The 20,182-nt window shown below is 34.6% G+C and overlaps 1 protein-coding gene across 3 annotated transcripts in view; it reads right to left on the reverse strand.

Annotated features, from left to right (window-relative positions):
- LOXHD1 (lipoxygenase homology PLAT domains 1) overlaps window positions 1–20,182 on the reverse strand; it is a 2,432,812-nt gene that overhangs the window by 581,418 nt on the left and 1,831,212 nt on the right. For all 3 annotated transcript variants that reach the window (XM_044082024.1, XM_044082018.1, XM_044082011.1), the window contains one exon: window positions 19,493–19,647. In XM_044082024.1, the coding sequence (XP_043937959.1) occupies window positions 19,493–19,647 (155 nt within the window). The remainder of the gene's footprint in view (window positions 1–19,492; window positions 19,648–20,182) is intronic.

Genomic DNA, 20,182 nt, shown 5'->3' on the forward strand with positions numbered 1-20,182 from the left:
CCGACTTCCCTGCCTTATCTATATGAGTTATATCCTGCTAAGGAATTAATAAACTGCCAGCTTCCAAAGCTTTAAGGGCACCTTCCTCATGCCCAAACCATTAATCAGTTCAAACAGAGCTGAAGAAAAAGAGTAGCTTGGTACCCAAGCATTCAGAGCTTTCATGCAAACTGAGAGAGGGAGGCTACAGCCCTGAAAAGGTCAGTGCTAGCAAAATAAATGTAAGGTTCTTCATCCTGATAATAAAACATGGAGGTGGAGGGAGAAAGCAGCTACTGTATCAATGATCATTCAATCATCTACTGTTATGGTAATTTTACTTACATAACTGTATTATGGAAAAGGAATCTAGTTTGTAGCACTTTGTAAAGGTATTTACAGATGACTTAAGTTGCTTCTAAAATTCTTCTATAATCCAGCCCTTTCCAATAAGTCACAGATAAAACCAATGCTCTGGTAGTATGAGTCTTGCCTCTTATGGGAGGCAATAGCATGAGATAACTATTTGGAAACAGTATGCATTGACATAGGCTGTCCTTTCTTCTTACCTTCATAGGAAATGACGAACTTTTCAGAGTTTCTATTAGATTTAGTTCTGTTAAGACAATACCCAAGCTATATGTGGACATCCAAGGTATGGCGTATCCTTTCTCTCTCGTTTTTTTGGTTTTAAAAATAAGAAAGTAAGCTGAATTGCTTGTCTCAAAGTAAACTTGCATACCACTTCAGGCAGAAATGAGGGATTAGTTCTTAAGGAAACCTTTTCTTTGTGGAAATAGATAACGATGATGTGCTCTAAGAGCTTGTAACTCAGATACTCGTTTTGCAGAGCAACCAGTAACACTGGTTTCCATGTTACAAATGTCAAGTCAGTCTAATGAATTGGTTCAAATGGAGCAAGAGTTTGTTTTTCCAAAACAAAATTAAGATCCCAAGGAGGAGCCAACTTTTTTCCTTGGAAGCTTAGAATTCAGTACCCCTTTCAAAAACATTTTTCACATGAAAGTGCTTTAAATGAGGGGGGTCTATGCTTAAATGGCCTTCAAATGTTCTTTCATTGGTGAGTAAGATGGTCTAGAGGATAGCAACTCACAGAAATTATGTAGAATCATAGAGATACAAGCCTTAAAATGGTCAAAAGTTTTTGTCTTGGTACCAACTAGAAAATCTTTTTTAATTACCAATATATGATTTTCTAGTAGCAGTTTTCTTGACTCCTTTAATACTTGCTGCACATTCTCAGAACCAAATGCATTAAAAGTTCATCATCCAGGCATTTAGTTGCAGTTGTTTAAGGTTGACTTGTATCAAACAACATTTGTCTTGTGTCAATAGATCCATTTTGTAAGGAAGCTTGTGGCAATTTCCCTTTGCCATTTCCAGTACAAAGGAGACCCACTGTTGCCTAGGCCAGATGCAAGTCATTACAGTGATCTTTAAAGAGACCTTCTGAATCTTCAGAATGACCATAGATATTAGTGGAATGGGTGGAAAAGCATATAAGAATATTCCTGTCTAATGAAAAAAGTATATGTTTTCCAGGACCTCTAGCATGGAGTCCTGAAGCTGAATTTTGCCAACTGGTTGTTGTGAATGGAGAAAAAAAGATCTCTCTTAGGATTTTCCCAAAGCTGGATAAGTTCCTGAAAGACACAGTGATTGAGTTTTCTTTAATAAGGGTCTGTTCTGTTCCTGCTCAAATTGTCTTCCATATGGTTTTGTTCTGAATGGATGTAAGATGTCTGTAGAGGGAGATTGTGCTGAAAAGCTATACCCCAAGCTACCATGGCTAATCTGCACAGGGAATAAGATCTGGTTCCCTTTGTTTGATTATGTATCATATCACTGTGGGGTTGCTTGAAAGCACTTGTAATGGTCATAGGGACCAAAGATGACTGACAGTACTGACAGCATCAATGACTGCTGACATCTCTTACGTTTATGAGTTATGGTCTGTCTTTTCTCTTCCAAAGACCCTGCACTTTTATCCTCATGGATTCTGCCTCCCAAGCAGGGCCTAAGGCATCTGTTGTAACAGAGTGTGCTAGTGCTGGAAGGGAAAATGGAAGACTTTAAGTCAGAAAAAAAAATATTTCTATACCAAAGAATCTCCCTTCTCTCAACCCCCAAAACTGGAATTTGGAATATTAGTGGATGCTGATGTTGGTATAACATTGATTTTAGGTACCACTGAACTTTTCTCATGATGAGTCTTGTTACAGTAATCTTGAGAAACATAAGTTTCAAGGACGGTGCATTGGTGCAGCAATTTGAGTTGTCACCTCACAGCAAGAGGTTCTCCGGTTCGATTCTCAGCTGGGTTTCCTTCTGTGTGGAGTCTGCATGTCCTCCCTGCATTCATGTGAATTTCCTCTGGGTGCTCCAGTTTCCTCCCATGTTACAAAGACGTTCATCTGGAGGATTTCTCCCTGGGTCTCTGCTGAAAACTGGCTGGTTCCAAGTCGGACTTTCCTGGTAAGCAAATGTTAAATAAATAAAAGTGCCATGTAGCATAGTATCCTGAGAAATTCCCTTACTGAGACAGTTGTCTGAGTGGAAAATCACAGAAACAGATGAAGATAATCTAATTTTCCTTGAACTGAGGTATCTAGGAGACACCCAAGGAAAACAATTCCACAAAAGAAGTTAAAGAAAACCTTTGGATGTTCTCCTGAAAACCCAGTCTGCGCAGGAGATCTCTCACCCAGATGAGAGATTACTGACATTTTGAAAATGACTCTGCAAAGATAAACAAGTCATCTAAATATGGGAAAATGTTGATACCTTGCAGTGTGCAGTAGGCTATCAGTGGAGTTATACATTTTGTGTATATCCTTGGAGTATTGGATAACTGCCATACCTTCCACACAAGAAAGTTGCACTCCTGCAGCCGGTAATAAATATAATTATCTCCAAGGTTATAAATTATTGGTAATAAGCTATAAATAATTTCATCAGAAATCCATTCTGCCTACCAGGAGTGATTGAATATGCTTCTCCACAACCACCTGAAACTGAACAAAAATCTTTTCAAATCATATGCCTTCCACAGTTCCACAAAGCACATTTAGTTATTTTTTAAATAGATGTTTTGGACTGCTCATGGTGAGGAAGCTCTCCCCAGCCCCTTCTCAGTGTGCATGCTGCAACACACTTGGTCTGCTTTTATCATCACAGTTCAGGTCCGTAACCCCCCCCCCCCAGCAAATGCAACATTGCCAAATAAAATCACTCCTATGGTCCGGTTTCTTACTACAGTTATTTCAAGCCAAGAATAACACTTTTTTAATAAGGATACCCACCAGAAAAGTCTGCATAAATGACTGGATGTTTGCAGTTCTTATTATTAGCAAATTTGGTCCTTTAATAGTTATTTTTTAAACATTGTGACTGGATGTTTATATTTCTTTTTAATAGCAAATTTGGTACTTTTACTAGTTATTTTTTAAACATTGTTTCAGATAGTGCGCACACCTGAAAGGGCTCTCCCATACCCCAAGCAACTATAGCTTCATCTCTTGCCACTAGGTGGTGCAACTAACATTATAGGTTCATAGATTAGGTTCATAGATTAGTACTAAGCTAACTGCCCTTGCGAGCCATTTTAAGCCTAGCCAGTTATCCCTTGTGAGACTCAAACCCTGCACCTTGTGTTTGTAAGGCAAACACCTTAACCATTAGGCCACCCTCCCAACCCCTCCTCCTTGGGACAGGATACTTGTTGTATCCTGTCCCAAATAAATTTGCCTCCCCATTGGAATTCCTGTAAAGTAAGGCTAGTACCATTTACTTGGTATATTTTGTCCCCATATAGATTTGCCTTCCTTTTTTGATTTACTTATACACCAAGGCCATAAAAGTAGTACTTCTGAAACTATCTGGTTACACTCCTACCTTTCTGCCTCTACCTCTTCATTGCTTTCTCCTGCTTTCACTTACCTTACATATCCAAGGTTTATACTTTTCATAATGATTTTTTTGCACTCATCTCTGAGGGGAAACATCCCACTCTATGCTTGGGCCCCCTCTACTCCCCTACCCTACCCCCATTCCCACCCACCTCTAGATCACCTAGACTTATACAAACACTAACCACTCCCCCTAACTCCTCTCAATCAGCAATCGCCCTCTGTCCACCAGTCATACCTTAATTAATCAATACACTATTTTAACACTCCTCCCTCCCCTCACACAACTCATTGCATCTGACCTTAATCACTCTACTCCCACCACACTACACCAACACCCCTCTGTTCCTACATCTTCTTTATCATACCATCCAGCTAGCCTAACATTCCAAAACAAAGAATATACATCATGCTCTTTTTCCTGCCCAAATTCTATACCCTACTGCAATTTGCATACTAGCATTCTACACTCACCTACAAATACATGTCCATAGCCCCATACTATATTATAGTAATACCATCCACTCCTCACTTGCCTACCTTGCCATCTCCTCCCAACTCTACAATCATGCATCTATTGCATGCTTCCACTTCAAATATGTAGTTGTCAGCAATACCACTAACCACTTCAGCAAACACCTTCACATACTCTCCAAACTGTCACACAAACATGCATGTATAGTATCACAGATTCTCTGTAGTGGTGATATACACCCCAATCCCAGGTCACATACTGCACAACACATCATCATCCCTACCATTCCACCCTTTCCTCACATTAAAACTTCAGACCTTATCATTCTTAACATGAACCTTAGAAGCCTAGTTAACAAAATCACATACTTTCATACAATCATTGCGCAATACTCACCAGACATTCTTATAGCAACAGGAACTTGGCTAACATCCCATATAAGAGACCAGACATACTACCACAAGGTTATTGCATAGACAGGTTAGACAGTATCAGGAAGACAGGAGGTGGGGTTGCAATCTTCTGCAAAGATAACCTAAGCATAGACAACCTACTCATCATATACCGTTATGATAACTTTGAAGTTGAAAAGTTATTTAAAATGAATGACTGTCAGTCGTCTTACTTACTGAAACTGCTGACTTCAGTTTTGTGTTGGTGCCTAGTAATAATAAATGTCTAAGCAGCTTTGTGTGCTGAAACCAAAGTGTGATTAGCTGCTGTTTTATTGCCTTGCAAAAAACAAAGTTTGGTTAGTGCACGTAAACTCTGCAGACTATTAACCTTTTAAACTTCATGCAGTAATATAAAAATAACTTGTCTATATAACAGATGACAAGTACAATACTGTACAGTTTATAGCTTTAATGTCTCAGATTTACTTTTCATACAACATGAAGGATCTCCAGTGCTCTGACAAGAAATCATAACTAACATTATACACTATTACTTTTCTTATATACACTTTTTTCTTCTGCAATTTGGATCCTGTCCATGAAAACAGTCTATTATTTAATACCTTTGGAATTTGAAGTCTGTTACTTTGGTATCCTCTGACGTCATACAGTCTGTTCTGTTTCAAGGTGAATAGGGAGTCTTTTTTACTGTGAATGTTTCTGTATGAAAGCAGCTTTCCCATACTCCCTGCACCTGTGTCTCAGGAAATTTCTTATCTGTAATTCCTTTAAACTTGTCCCAGACTGTTACACACAACAGAATGCCTCTTTTAAGGAGTTATCTTTATCAGCCTTTTTATCAAGCTGTACCAGACCCTCATGTTACATTTACAGATGAATGCCATTTTTTATTTGATTTTTAGCTGAGAACAGTTTAACATTTTAATATATGCATGCTAGCAAACAGAAATGTATGCATCTGACTATATTATTCTACATAGTCTACATATATTCTAGCAAACAGAAGTTTATGCATCTAGCAAACAGGTGTACAAGTATATTATTTTACTACACACACACACACACACACACACACACATATATATATATATATATATATATATATATATATATATATATATATATATATATACATTCTATTACACAAAAGAATATATGTCTAACTATATCAAACAGAAGTCCTAGTAACATGGCTCAGAATCAACCCAAAGAAAAATATTACCATAATTTCCATTTGCATATCTTCCAACAATACTCCTACTGCCATTGAGGAACTCATAGCCTAGAGAGCCTCAACCTTCAACCACAAATCCATTACCACAGGTGACTTTAACTTAGACTGGAACACTTGCACTAGTGATAACCCCTCCATCTTCATAAATTTACATGGTTTCTCCCAAACTGTCCAATTTCCCATTTGAGTAGATAAACACAGCAAAAGGGAATCTATCTTAGACTGGTCACTTATTAACAGTACCACCCACAACTATCTCTTCGGATGCCTTCCAAATAATTTTAGTGACAATAGACCTACCTACTTAATCCGTCATCAACTCAACCCATCCACAACCATAGTTTACAAAGTTGTAAGAAATACCAAATACTTCTCCAATGACGCATTCTTAGACATGTACAATAAATGTAACTGGACACCACTTCATCATCTCCAAATCGACCAAGCCGTAACATACTTCAAAGACACATTTCTAGCTATTCTAAGCAGCTTAGCACCAACTTGTACATGTCATCTTAAAAATAAGAGATTGCCCTGGATATAAAAAAAAAAAAACATTAAACTTCAAAAACTAAGGGACAAAACCTGGTTTCAATACCAGAAAACAAAAGACAAAAAAACTTTGTTAGCATACCAGCAGCTCCACAATCAAACAAAAAAAACATAATATACATCTATGCAAAACAAATATGAAACAATCCCAAAAAGGCCTGGCAGGCAATTAACTCACTCTTCCACCCAGGTAAAGCTACAACCCCACAGCCAACAACCAATAAGTAAAGCATGAGTATTACCTACAAATCAACACCCACTTTATAAACACCATCCTCTCCTTAGTTACAGGGAACAATTCTACCCCACCATCTCTTCCACCTAATGTGGAAACTAACAAGTCTTTTGACCTCCTTCCAACCTGTCCCAACTAACATCATAAGAATGATGCTGAAAAAACTGAAACCTTCAGCCTTAGCAGCTGACCAACTCCCCAGTGAGTACCTCAAACTTTCAGCTGATGCCATAGCTCTGCCTATCTCCATTCTGGTAAATAGGTCTATAACAGAGCAATATGTCCCAAAATTATGGAAAATTTCCCATATCACCCCTCTACATAAAGGAGGAACATCAACAGAATTAAACAATTACAGACCCATAGCCATCCTCTCCCCCTCCGTCAAAATTCTGGAAAAATGTATACATGCTAAATTACTACAATACCTGCTATCTCACAACCTTATCTCTCCCATCCAACACAGTTTCAGACTGAAACACAGCACCGCCACAGCCCTAATAAATTTCTATAACACTATCAACCAACTCAGAAATTCAAACCAGCAAGTAGCATCAGTCTTCCTAGACATATCAAAAGTATTCAACCCTGTCTCCCATTAAAAATTCCTTAATGCTCTTGCCTCACTAAACCTAATTTAAAACTTCCCTCTCCTGGTTCCTAAGCTATCTTTCTGACAGACGATAAGCAGTACGATGGAAATCTGAACTCTCACCACTTCTGCCTGTCTCAGTCAGTCTCCAAAGGATCCATACTAGGGCCCCTTTTTCAAGATCTTCTCTAATGATCTAGCCTCATTCACAGCACGTGCTAAAGTAGTTCAGTATGCAGGCAACTCAACTTTATTCTGCTCAGCAGATACTTTACCAGACCTCCAAATAGTAGCTCAACAAGCTTTAAATGATATTGAAACATATCTAAGTAAATCATGACTAATCCTCAATCCCAAAAAGATGCAGTTAATGCTATTTACCAGTAGCAAACAATCACCCACAACCCCTCCTTTCACCATTCTCTCAGCAAACAACATAATCATTAAACCAGTTGAGCATACAAACTCCTCGGCATGACTATCGACAACAAACTCAGATTTGACCAACACATAGCTATCACAATTAAGAAAGTTCATGTTAAACTTGGCTCACTGTACAGAAGCAAGCCATTCCTCACTGACAATACCAAACTATCCATATCAGAACTTTCCTCCTCTCTACACTCATTTATGCTTTATTCTCTTTACCAAGTTAAGAAAATCAGACTTAACCCAACTGGAAACTTGCTACAACAAAATAGCCCTCTTTGCAGCCATCCTTTCCCACCAAAGCCACCATTGTATTGCTCTACATAAATTAAATTGGCTCACGCTAACTAACCTTCTTCATCTCTACCAACTTAAATTCACACACAATATCTTCAATCCTGACAATTGCCCATCCCTCAAGGAACCTGTTGTTCCCTACTTATGCCCATGAAGTCTAAGATCCGCAGACAGAAACTTGCTCACAGTAAACACTCACGGTGAAGCTGCATTCTCAAATCAAATAGTCAAATTATGGAACTCTCTACCCCACACCCTCCAAAACACACCTGAATCTATCAATTTCAAAGAACTACTATTTGAACATCTATCCAAAAACTGGCATTGCTCCTGCGCCAGACTTGACTGACAAGATATATATAACTGGGGGGCGGAGCCTGAATGGCTAACTGAAAGCAGTAGTATTCTAGAGCTCCATATAACTAGCTAAATAAGACAGGAAAAAATATTCTTTTTTTTTTCTTCAAAGTGTAAAAATCTTATAGATAAAGGACTAATTTACATAATTAGAAACTTTGGCGAAGTTTTACAAATAATTTCCTGTCAAAAAGCTTGGAGATATATTCACTTGTTAAAATGAGCAACTCAAAGAATTCTCACCAGGATGCTGCCTTAAAGAAGGAACTACAACAGATGGAATCTACCCTGCAGGAGTTGTCTTTGAAGATGGATGATTTTAAAAAGAACCTAGAAAATCTTAAAACAAGCAGTTAAAAACAGGCTGACACCCTCAAGGAAATGCTACAACAGAGGAAACAGAGAAAGAACTACTTCTTAAACAAAATACTTGGTTGGTTAATAAAGTAGATGAATTGGAAAATAGGGAGAGGAGAAATAACATCAAGATTTTTGGATTATCTGAAAACACAGAAGGTGAGGATATTATTTTGTTTTTATCAAGCTGGATCCCTGACTTTTTAAATTTAAAAGAAGGACTTTCTTTTGGCATTGAAAGGGCACACAGAGCTCTTGGGGAAACCTGCCACTAACTCAAACTCTCCTCCTAGGCCAATAATTATCAAATTTCTTTCATACTTGGACAATGAACTGATTTTAACATCTGCTTGGAGAAAGGCACCTCTAAAATATAAACAGAGTCTGATAAGATTTGATAACAACTATTCATCTAGAATAATGGAACAAAGGAAAAAAGTGTGGCCAATGATAAAGTTTCTGAAACAAAATAACATCAAGGTGCAACTTGCATATCCAGCTAAGATAAGAATACTGTATGCCAACGAGATGAGGACTTTTATTGACTTAGAGCAAGCTTCTTCCTTTATTAAAACTAATAATGTTATTACTTTAACAGAAGACATGAGTTGGATGCCATCTTCTCTCAAGAGAACAAAAGAAACAAATGTCTACACGGATGTCAAAAAGAAGAAGCAAAAGACTGATACTGTTACAGCAACATTTCTCAAAGTATCTACTATGATATGAATTGTTTTAACATTACTTCAAAGGATCAATTTTACTACTTGGAATTTTAAAATAAAGGTAACTAACTACTAGAATCTTTATCTATATTTTTTGAAAATAGATGACACATGAGAGTTTTCACATTACCTCAGGTATGTAAAACAGGGTACTTTTCTTTCACAGGAGAGTTATATAGCACATAAAATATGTATACTGTAAATCAGCATACATAGTATATGTGTATTTTCTCTTAATTTTCTTTTTTCTTTCTCTCTCTCTTCTCTCTTTTCTCATTATTTATTTAACTGCATCTTGTCTCCCTTTCTAAATTCTCTATTTACTATACTAATATACTCTGTATATATTTAATAACTCACTATCTATACATAGATAAATAATAGTCTACAATAATCTAGTTTTAAGGTAGACTAATTGGAATAGTGAACTTAATTAATTGTTATTACAATATTTATTAGATTAATGATAGTCACTGTTATGCTTATTGGGATTGGGGACATGTCCGTGATTAACTCTGAAATGTTCCATTCATGTACATATGTCCTTTGAATTATTTCCTTTTAGTATTAACAAATACATAAAAAAAGAAAAAACTATGAACCTATGAACTCTGAAATGTTCCGGTCATGTACATATGTCCTTTGAATTTATAAAAAAAAAAGGAGGGACAAATGTACTGTTGGTTAAGAGAAGTGAAGCTTTCTTCACATTCTATTTGCATTGCCATAGCAACAGTAAACAACTGCTGCAGTTTCTAAGGACACTGTGAACCTGCGAAGTGCATTTAGCCTCACAGACAACAAATAATAAGAACAAGTAATGTTGTTTAGTTATTAAAATGAAAAGCAACCTAAGCAAGGTAAAATAAATACATAATAGGACTGTTTGTAAATATTTTATGATTTATCCTCATAGAATTACATATTCCTGTTAACACAACTGAAATGTTTCCAAACTACATGTGCACTTAAATGTAACTGTTTGATTAAAAATTATTACTCAGTTTAACATGCTGATTTCACAAGTTGTCTGCACTGTAAAAGTTACATTTTATATGTTACTTGAAATTGTCAGTCTCTAGAGCATATGAAAATATACATATTACTTTTTGCAACATGTTATCTTTGCAGTTACCTCACACTCTGTACAAACTCACTTGGTAACTGATAGCTATTTATTTAAAATATCAGTTTAAATATTAAATGTGTCCTTGAAATGCTATTGACATTTTGACAAAATATAATCTGAACTGTAAAATGAATGACTTGAAAGAAGTGAAGTAATGCATAGATTTCAAATACAGTTCTTGACAGTACAGTAAAAGTAAAAATATATATTCACAAGGAAGTATTGAAATGTTTTAGTCTTCCAGTTAAAATAGCTTACTGTCAACATTTTGCAATATCAGAAAATTTGAAGAGCTAGGAAATTATTCTTTGTCTTTATAATGATTATTAGACAAATGTTAGACTCTGCTTAGTTTAATGAATTGTGACATATGTTTATAAGGAAAAGTGGACTCAATTACTCACATAGGACTACACATTCCTGGAAACTCAACTGAAATGTCCACAAATTACTTGTGAATCTAAATGAAACTGCCTGATTAATAAGCATAAGTTACTTTAACAACCTGAATCCATAAGCTATCTGCTCTATATCTGCTACATTATATATGTCACTTGCACACAAAAAAATACATATTGTTTTTGCAATATGCTATATTTGCACTAACCATGCATTCTAAACTAACTCAATTGGCAATTGACAAGTTATTTATTTGAAACATCAGTCTAAATATTAATTGTGCCCTTGAAATATTGCCATTTTGACAAAACAAAACCTGAATTGAAAAAGGAATGATTTGAAGAAGTGAAGTATTGTACAGATTTCAAAGACAGCTATTGAGTCTACAATATAAGTAGAAATGTATACATGCAAGGAAAAATTTAAATGCTTTATACTTTCAGTTAAAATAGCTTATTGTTAACTTTTTGCTATATCAGAAAATTTAAAGTGCTAGGAAATTATTTCTAATTTGTCTTTATAATGTTTACTAAAGTGATGTTAGTCATTGACTTGTTTAATGGATTGTGAGTCATGTACAAGATGGACTGCTGAATGTTATTTCTGTTTACCTATGTTTGCTGAATTTCTTTTATTAGTACTGATTTAAAACAAGGGAAAGAAAGGGAAGGTAAATCTCTGTTTTTGGTCAAGGGAGGAGAGGCTTAAGAGTATTCTAACTGCCCCGAGAACTCTCTAAGATGCTCTAAATACTATATGATTAATACTTACCTAAGGTAAGTCTTGATTATCATATAGGTACTTTCACATTAATTCTAGACCTGATGTGATTACCCATTTTGGAAGCAGGAGGTGCCCTATGCAGGATGGGAATTGTCTGGGTGATCATAGTTCATTCTTAGACTCTGCTTTGTAACTGTATAAATATGTAAAAGCACTATACACTGGAATGTAGGGCGCCTCTACTCAGAGTCAGGATGCCACTGATATGCCATGTCTTTTCATAAGTGTAAATTGAAGTTGGTGAGCTGAAGAGTGGGAAAATAAGGAAGACCGTACACCTACAGTAAATTCATATTTCATTGGTAATCACTCATCGTCTCCTGTAGAGTCCTTTTAGTCAAATTATTTTAGTAATAATCTGTTTGTTGTTGGCTTATTTAATGTATGCTCCTCTGTTGCATTTAATTTATCCAAAATGACATATCTGACATGTTTGGGATCTCTTAAGGTAACTAATTTTGGATATTCTATAAGGCAACATAATAATTGTTTACACTACTAACATTCCATCCCGATATATAAAATACTACAGAACAATAATAGAATAATATAGAATGTCATAACTCTTTTAAGAAAATTCCCCATATAACAATTTAACATATGGAGCTCAGTTGATATTGTTGGTTAAAGGTATGAGTGATAATCCAGTGGATCTATCTTTATCTATTGGATTAGGAATGACTTTCATTTCATGTTTAATGGGAAATTCATATTTACTTGTATTTGATACTTTAGAATTAATGTTTTATAGAAGTACTTTTTTAAAGCCTGACCAGAATTTTACCCTACTTGTATTTAAAGAAGAAAGAACATTAAATTACACTCCCAAGTTTACACACAAAAAAATAACATTCAGTGTTATCAGATAATATGGTATAACTACTATAATCAAAATAAAAAAAAGAAGCAAAAAGTTTCTTCCAACAATAACTTGAAATGGATGCAACATTATCATTAAATACTAATGGCTTAAATAAGGCAAATAAAAGATCAAACTTACTAAAATATGTAAATCTAAATATGGCACAAGTAGTATTTCTCCAGGAAATGCATTTTAATACTAATTATTTGGAACCCTAAGGACTATATAGTCTTAGCTCAATCCTCCTATAGAACAAAGACAAAAGAAGTATCAATTCTTCTTTTGGCTTTTGACGGTTAGGGGTCGCCACAGTGGATCACCCGTCTGCTCATGATTGGCAGTGGAGTTTTACAGTGCTGAGGTGCCAGCCTGGTGCCCAACCTTCCACAGAAGGCATATGCACACACTCACACCTAGGGCCAATTTGGAGTGTTCAATCCACCTACAGCATGTCTTTGGGATGTGGGAGGAAACTGGAGCACCTGGAGGAAACCCATATGACCACAGGGAGGACATGCAGACTCCGCACAAAAGGCACCCCAGCCAAGAATAGAACAAGATAACCTCTTGCTGTGAGGCAGCAATGCTAACCACTGCACCACTGCGGCTGCCCAAAAGGAGTATCAATTCTCTGGAAGAAAAACATAATCACTCCAAAAGTTATTTATAAATATGAAGACAAAGAAGGTCTACTAGCATTTGTCATAATTAAATTTAAAACCAGAATATGGACCTTAGCTAATCTATATTGGTTCCAAGGAATTGGAGCAGGAACGGTTAAAAACACCTAAATTTGATTTCTAACAATTATAAAGGAAATCTTATACTGGGAGGAGACTTTAATTGTACCTTAGAAGCTTCTGAAACCACCAAGACATCTTTTTGCATAGCAGCTATTTCAAAATCCTTAAAAAGATGGATTGATTCATTTCATTTAATAGACACTTTTAAAGTAAAAGATGATAAATCCTTATTATTTTCTCATAAAGACCATAAATTTGGAAAACAAACCAAAACAGACAACTTATTCGTAGCTCAAGATTACAAACAAAAATCCTCAACTTCTCAATAGTTCCATGCCCTTTCTCAGATCATGACTCTCTGATAATGAAGCTCCAAACAGAGTTTAAACTTTTAATCCTCTCAACTAGAATTCCATCATATATCATGAAAATTAAATCATTCAGACCCTGGATGTTGTCAGAACTACAATTATTTCTTGAAATTAATAATACAACAGAAATCAGTAGAGTTGTGGTTTGGGACTCATTAAAAACATATTTATTTTATTTGGTAAGACCCTTAGCTGGTACAAAAACAAAATTAGAGAGTTGGAATCTGAATCATTAGACTTGCAAACCAGACTCTTGACAGCAAAATCTAAAAAAAAATCTGAATTGTCCAGAAGTCAAAAAAAAAGAAATAGAGGAATTAAATAAAAAATATAATGAAATTCTAACACACAAAACTTGTCTAGCCTTGGAAAAATTAAAAATAAACTCACTAACCACCTCCCCCAAATATCTACATAACGTATCTACAAGAATTAAAATACAGTCTAAAGCAAATAATATTAGTAGTAGATAAATTGAAAAGAATAGGAAAAAAGTATCAGATATAGGAGACATCCTTGAAGCATTTTGGTTCCATTATATGGAACACTTCAAAAAAGAAGATTTAGATACCAACCAAATAAACTTAGGTACAAACCTTATCAATATAAAAAAAATTCCCGAAAACTTAAAACTAGACCTACAAAAACCTATATCCTACAAAGAAATTGTTGACAAGATAAAATAAAGTAAATCTAACAAAGCTCCAGGGATAGATGGTATAATTACGGAAATTTACAAACTCTTCCCTTCAACAGTAATCTCCCTTTTTCATAATTTTTTTCTAGAATTCCAGTCAGAAGCAAAAATACCACCCTCATGGAAATATTCTCTCATAACACCAATTCTAAAAGATAATAAACCATCAGACCTTTGCACCTCATACAGACCTATATCATTACTGAATAATGATTACAAAATATTCATGTCAAGCCTAGTTAACAGAATGAAAATCCAACTTTCAAAGACAATTAATAATGAGCAAACTGGATTTTTATATAACAGGCACACACATGATAATATTAAAAGGATACTTACTCTTATAGATTATGTGAATAAAGAAGATAGAGAAACACTTGTAATTGGATTGAAATAGAAAAAGCCTTTGATTCCCTCAACTGGGAATATCTATTTAAAACTTTAGCATTATTTAAATTTCCTCCTCCCTTCCTCTTATTACTAAAAAACATATATATTAATAACTTAGCCTACATTAAATTAGGTCCTTTCACCTCAGAATCTATCTATATAACAAAAGGTACTAAACAAGGATGCCCCCTTTCTCCTATTTTATTTTCTTTGGCTGTAGAAATACTTGCAGACATAATACGCAATAGTGCAAGAATAAAAGGAATAGAAGTCTATGACCTGTACATATTTAAAATAATGCTTTTTGCTGAAGATAATTTATTAACCCTATCAAACTCCAGAGAGTCATTTGGAGAGCTAGAAGAAGTAATGGAGAAATTTTATAAGATTTCAGGTCTACACTTTAACAGATCAAAATCAAAATTTCTATTTTTAAATAAGAAAAAAGAACTACAAGTTACAGATAAATCCATCATAGGAAAACAAGAACTTAAGCTAAATTATTTAGAAATAGTGTTATGCAAAAATATAAACGAAACAATATTAGTAAATTATAAAAACATTATTGAAACAATAAAAATATATACAGAAAAGTAGAACAAAATTATATTAACTTTTGAAGATAGATTGCAATTAATAAAAATGGTCTTATTGCCAAAAATACTATATGTAGCATTGGCAATACAGTTAATTCCTGAAAGATGCATTCTTAAAGAAATAAACTCATGTTTATAAAAATGTTTATGGTATCCTAAAAAGAATAGAGTAGCTCTAACTTATCACATTAGACCATGTAAACAAGGAGGATTGAACTTCCCAGAAATAGAAACATATATAAAAGCATCTGTGCTTAAAACTACAATAGACTGGATAAACCCAAATTATTTTGCCAACTGGAAAGAATTAACAATGGCTATATTAACAAATTCATTTAATCTGTTAACATTTTTTTTAATAGTAGACAAATCAAACAAACCCTAGTACATGCTATGCAGAAGTATATAATATAATATAACAAAACCTTCTAAAACAACACTGATTAATCATTACATCAATTCCTTTAGGAAACTTATCAATGCAAACATAGATCTAAAACAATAACTTCCTGGGAACAAAATGGATTCTTATGCTAGTTTCAATGTGTAAATAAATTAAATGTTTTAGATATACATATGATAAAAACTGCTTAAAATATTCCAACACAGGACTGGTTAACCTTACAAAGCATTCTAATGTACACTCAAGATTTATGCAGATTAATTAATAATTCCTCATTTAAAGATATTCCAAATCTAATACGTTTTCTGTATGAATTTATATATAACAGTTGTGAAAAGAATAATTCCATTTCAAATCTATATAAAGAGTTAATAACATATAAAACAATTCCTAAACCATCATACTGGCAGTTCTTAACAAAAGGTCAGTCACTGCAGTTAACAGAAGAAATTAAAACTAACATCTTACTAACACCTCTAACACACAGTACTGGAAAATATTTAACTGGAAATACTTACATAGAGCATTTTTAACACCAGATAGAATTAAAAAGATCAGTACTACTACAAATGTTTTTTGCAGGAGGTGTGAAAAGTCAAATAAAGTAGACTGGATTCATATTTTTTATGAATGTAAAAATATTAAATCATTTTGGAATGGAATCAATCATTTTTTACAAGCTTTATTTAATGAATCCTTTACCTTAACTAAAGTATTGATTATACTAAATGTAAATGAAGGTCCCTAGCTGAATAAGACCAATATGTATTTGTTATGGACAACACTTGCTATATCTAGGAAATGCATAACCAGAAGGTGGAATTCAAATACACCCCCGACCTTGGAAGAATTCTACTCTTTATTGAAGACAACTGCATCGATGGAATAAAAATCAAAGAACTACAAATCTATCCCAGGCCATTGGTAAATAATCCTTGGAAGAAAGTTATATTTTTGTTGTACACTCTGCAATAATCAATATTGTACCTCTGATAACTGATCTGTTAATTCTATATTTAATAACATACAGTGTATATAATTGAAAGTCAGGCTATTGTAAATATTGTATATAGTTGTTTAAAATGACATTTAAAAATATTATGTAAATGTTATTTTAATTGAAAATAAAAAAAATATTTGAGGAAAAAAAGATATATATAACTCTCTCAACACACTGACCACTCCTTACCTCATTTTCTCCCTCTACTCGGTGTTAGTATTGCTCATACAAAAAAAAAAAAAAATATATATATATATATATATATATATATATATATATATATATATATATATTAAAATATATATATCAAGATATCAAGGAAATATTTGTTCATAACTATTATTTAATATGTACACAATACTAATTTTATTATTCTGAGTTTTACTGAAATGTTTGTGTGATTTTCTTTTTTTTGAACTTGTATCTCCTAGAAAACACTACTGAATACTTCTTTTGTATAGACTAACTAGATGATGTGCATTCTGCATCTTACTGTATGTATACTATTGTACTAATTATTATATTTTGTTTATATTTTTATGGAGCTTTTCTCCACAGCCCTCTGCTGAAAACGGGCTTCTGGCCCAGTCGGACTTTTTCGGTAAACAAATGTAAATAAATAGCTAGTGTTGGCAGATGCAATTATCCCTACACGATCTGTGCAAGGGACTAAGAGGTGAGCTACTGTACCATGGCCATGATATAATCCACATAATTACAGCTGTATTAGATGAAATCTCTTTTTCAGCAACCACTACTGCAGGTACCTTTTCTGGACCTCTGAGCCTGGGCAGTTCTCTAGACTGATACCAAAAAGTCTTCTGAGAAAAGTTGTCCACATGTTTGTAAAGATACATCTATACAAAGCTAAAAATAGAGGGAATAGTGGGGAGAATTCTGGACAAAGCCAAAAATAATAGGGGAACAAAGGTCCCAAATCAGGGGCAGAATTTAAATATTGCTCTTATAAATGTAGAAAGTTGCTAGAATAACAAATTTTGCATTAGTCTACATTTTCTGAAGATATGAAGTCTGAAACTCAAACATCAGTCATTATTTATTGACTTCAATTCTCAATATTTTGCCAGAAACATTTAATTTTATGAGGAGCAGACCAAAAATATAGGGCAAAAAAAAAAACTGGGCATTCTATGAAAGTTTGGACAGTTGAGAGGTATGACCGAGGTTCATCATAAGAGCCAATGCTGTATCGACATTCACTCATGAAGCCTCAGTATCCCTGGGGCTTCATAAAGGAATGGCAATGGTGTAGTTCTGCCCCTCCCCACCACTTGTGCCCCCTAACAACTTTCATCCAGGGCAGCAACTCCTTCCACCCCTCTCTAGTTACAGTTCTTCAGCATCCTGGTTTAGGCTCAGAAGTAAGACTCCTCTATTAATGTAATACACCTTCATGTCCTCTTGTCTAAAAATGAAGACCACCACCACAGTTTGTCTGTCCAAAGACACTCACTGCATTTTACAAACAACATTTAAAAATGTGCATTATCCAGGATACCCCAACAACAAACAGTGCCTTCAGTGTTTCTAGCTAAATCTCATCCAGACCTGTACCAATACCTTTCTGCAATCCATTAATCACTGAATCACCTCATCTACAGAAAATGATGAAATACAACCAGTTGTTTCTGGCATTACCTCCTGAAAGAAGGATGTGTCTACTATATTCAGAAGTTCCTTAAATTCCTCCTTCTGCATTTCTCCAGTTAAAGTCTACATTCCTCGACCTTTACTAAGGGCAGTTTGGGATATACACCCACCTCACAAGTTAATGTATTTTCTGCCAGAAACTCATTGGTGCAATTTTATAATTCCCCATGACCTCACCAGACACATCCCAGACCATTGACTGCTGCAGCTTCTGTCTTCCTGGCTTATCGGTACCATTTAGTCAAACCCAGACACCTCCTGTTTCAGCTGTACAAAAGTCCTTTTTCTTTAATTTCATGACTTCTTTCACCATTGGTGTTGACTGGTGGGTCCTAGGGTTGTCAGTTTTTCCAGTCTCACATATTATAGAGGAAAAACTCTTCAGAAGGTGAGAGATTAAATCAATCTGACAGAGAAGCATCTGCTAGATGCTCTTATGATACCGGTATTAGATATTTAGTTTTTCAAGGTCTATCCACCATCATTTTGTGTTCTCATATCACAAGTACAGTATGTTTGTTTTTCAGGGTCTATTCCCCATCATATTTAAATAGGGTCCCAAATCATTGCTCCCAGGTTGCCATGGGAAAAGTGACTGTGTGCCCAGTGGGCCAAACTGGTTATCAGATAGGGTTGTTATTATTTTATGGAAAACATTCCAGTAAAGATTGAATGATTTAATGAATTACTCAAATGGTACCACCAATTTTATTAAATTTTTTTAGTCAAAAAGTTATGCTTACAGAATTTGCTTTAATTTCTGAGCTTTCTAAAAATGTTTTCATCAAATAAACATGTTTTTCAGCAATGTAACTGTTCTCTAATTAAACAAAACCTAAACATAAATATAGACTTTCTGCTGGTTCTGTACCTGTGCTCTTTCAAACTTATTTTTGTTTGTTTCTGATTTGCTGAGTTTTCTTTCACCAGTGTCACCCAGGTCACCGTATATAGTAAGGAAGACATTGGCATCTGTTCCTGCTCCAGAAACATCTCCAGTGTAAACTGACACTTTGTAGGTATGAGCTGCGCAAAGAAATAATGAATACATAAGTAGTGTATCATTGGAAAAACTGGCAGTCATTTAGATCTTCAAAGTTTTCCCCCTTTTGAATATATTTTACATTATCACATAAAATGCATTTTTAGTATTTTAGTTTATGCAAAAGCTACATCAAAGGCAACTTGAAACATTGAGTATTCAGTGAAGTCAACAGAAAATGCCAGTGTTTACAGAAATCATATTTCTCTGGTTAACATTGACAACATATGCCCTTGGGCTGCTCAGCTTACAGATGTAGCTACAGAAATAAAATACCCTTACATCTGTCCTCTACATATTTTCTAATAACACCATTCATAATTTCTCCAATGATTAATTAAAGTGTCTGATTTATTCTCATCTTACTATTTCACAGTTTTTAACAGGGAGGCCTGATGTTTTCTAAAAAGCACAGTTGTTTCCTCATATAATTAAGTTAACTAGTGGGTCTTTCTTCTGTACTGCAAAGCAACAGCAACTTTATTGTGAATAGTCTGGAAAACAAAGATTTTTGCACTG

This window comes from Protopterus annectens, chromosome 1.part1 (assembly GCF_019279795.1).
Source record: "Protopterus annectens isolate FY-2018-M chromosome 1.part1, PAN1.0, whole genome shotgun sequence".
NCBI lineage: Eukaryota > Metazoa > Chordata > Ceratodontiformes > Protopteridae > Protopterus > Protopterus annectens.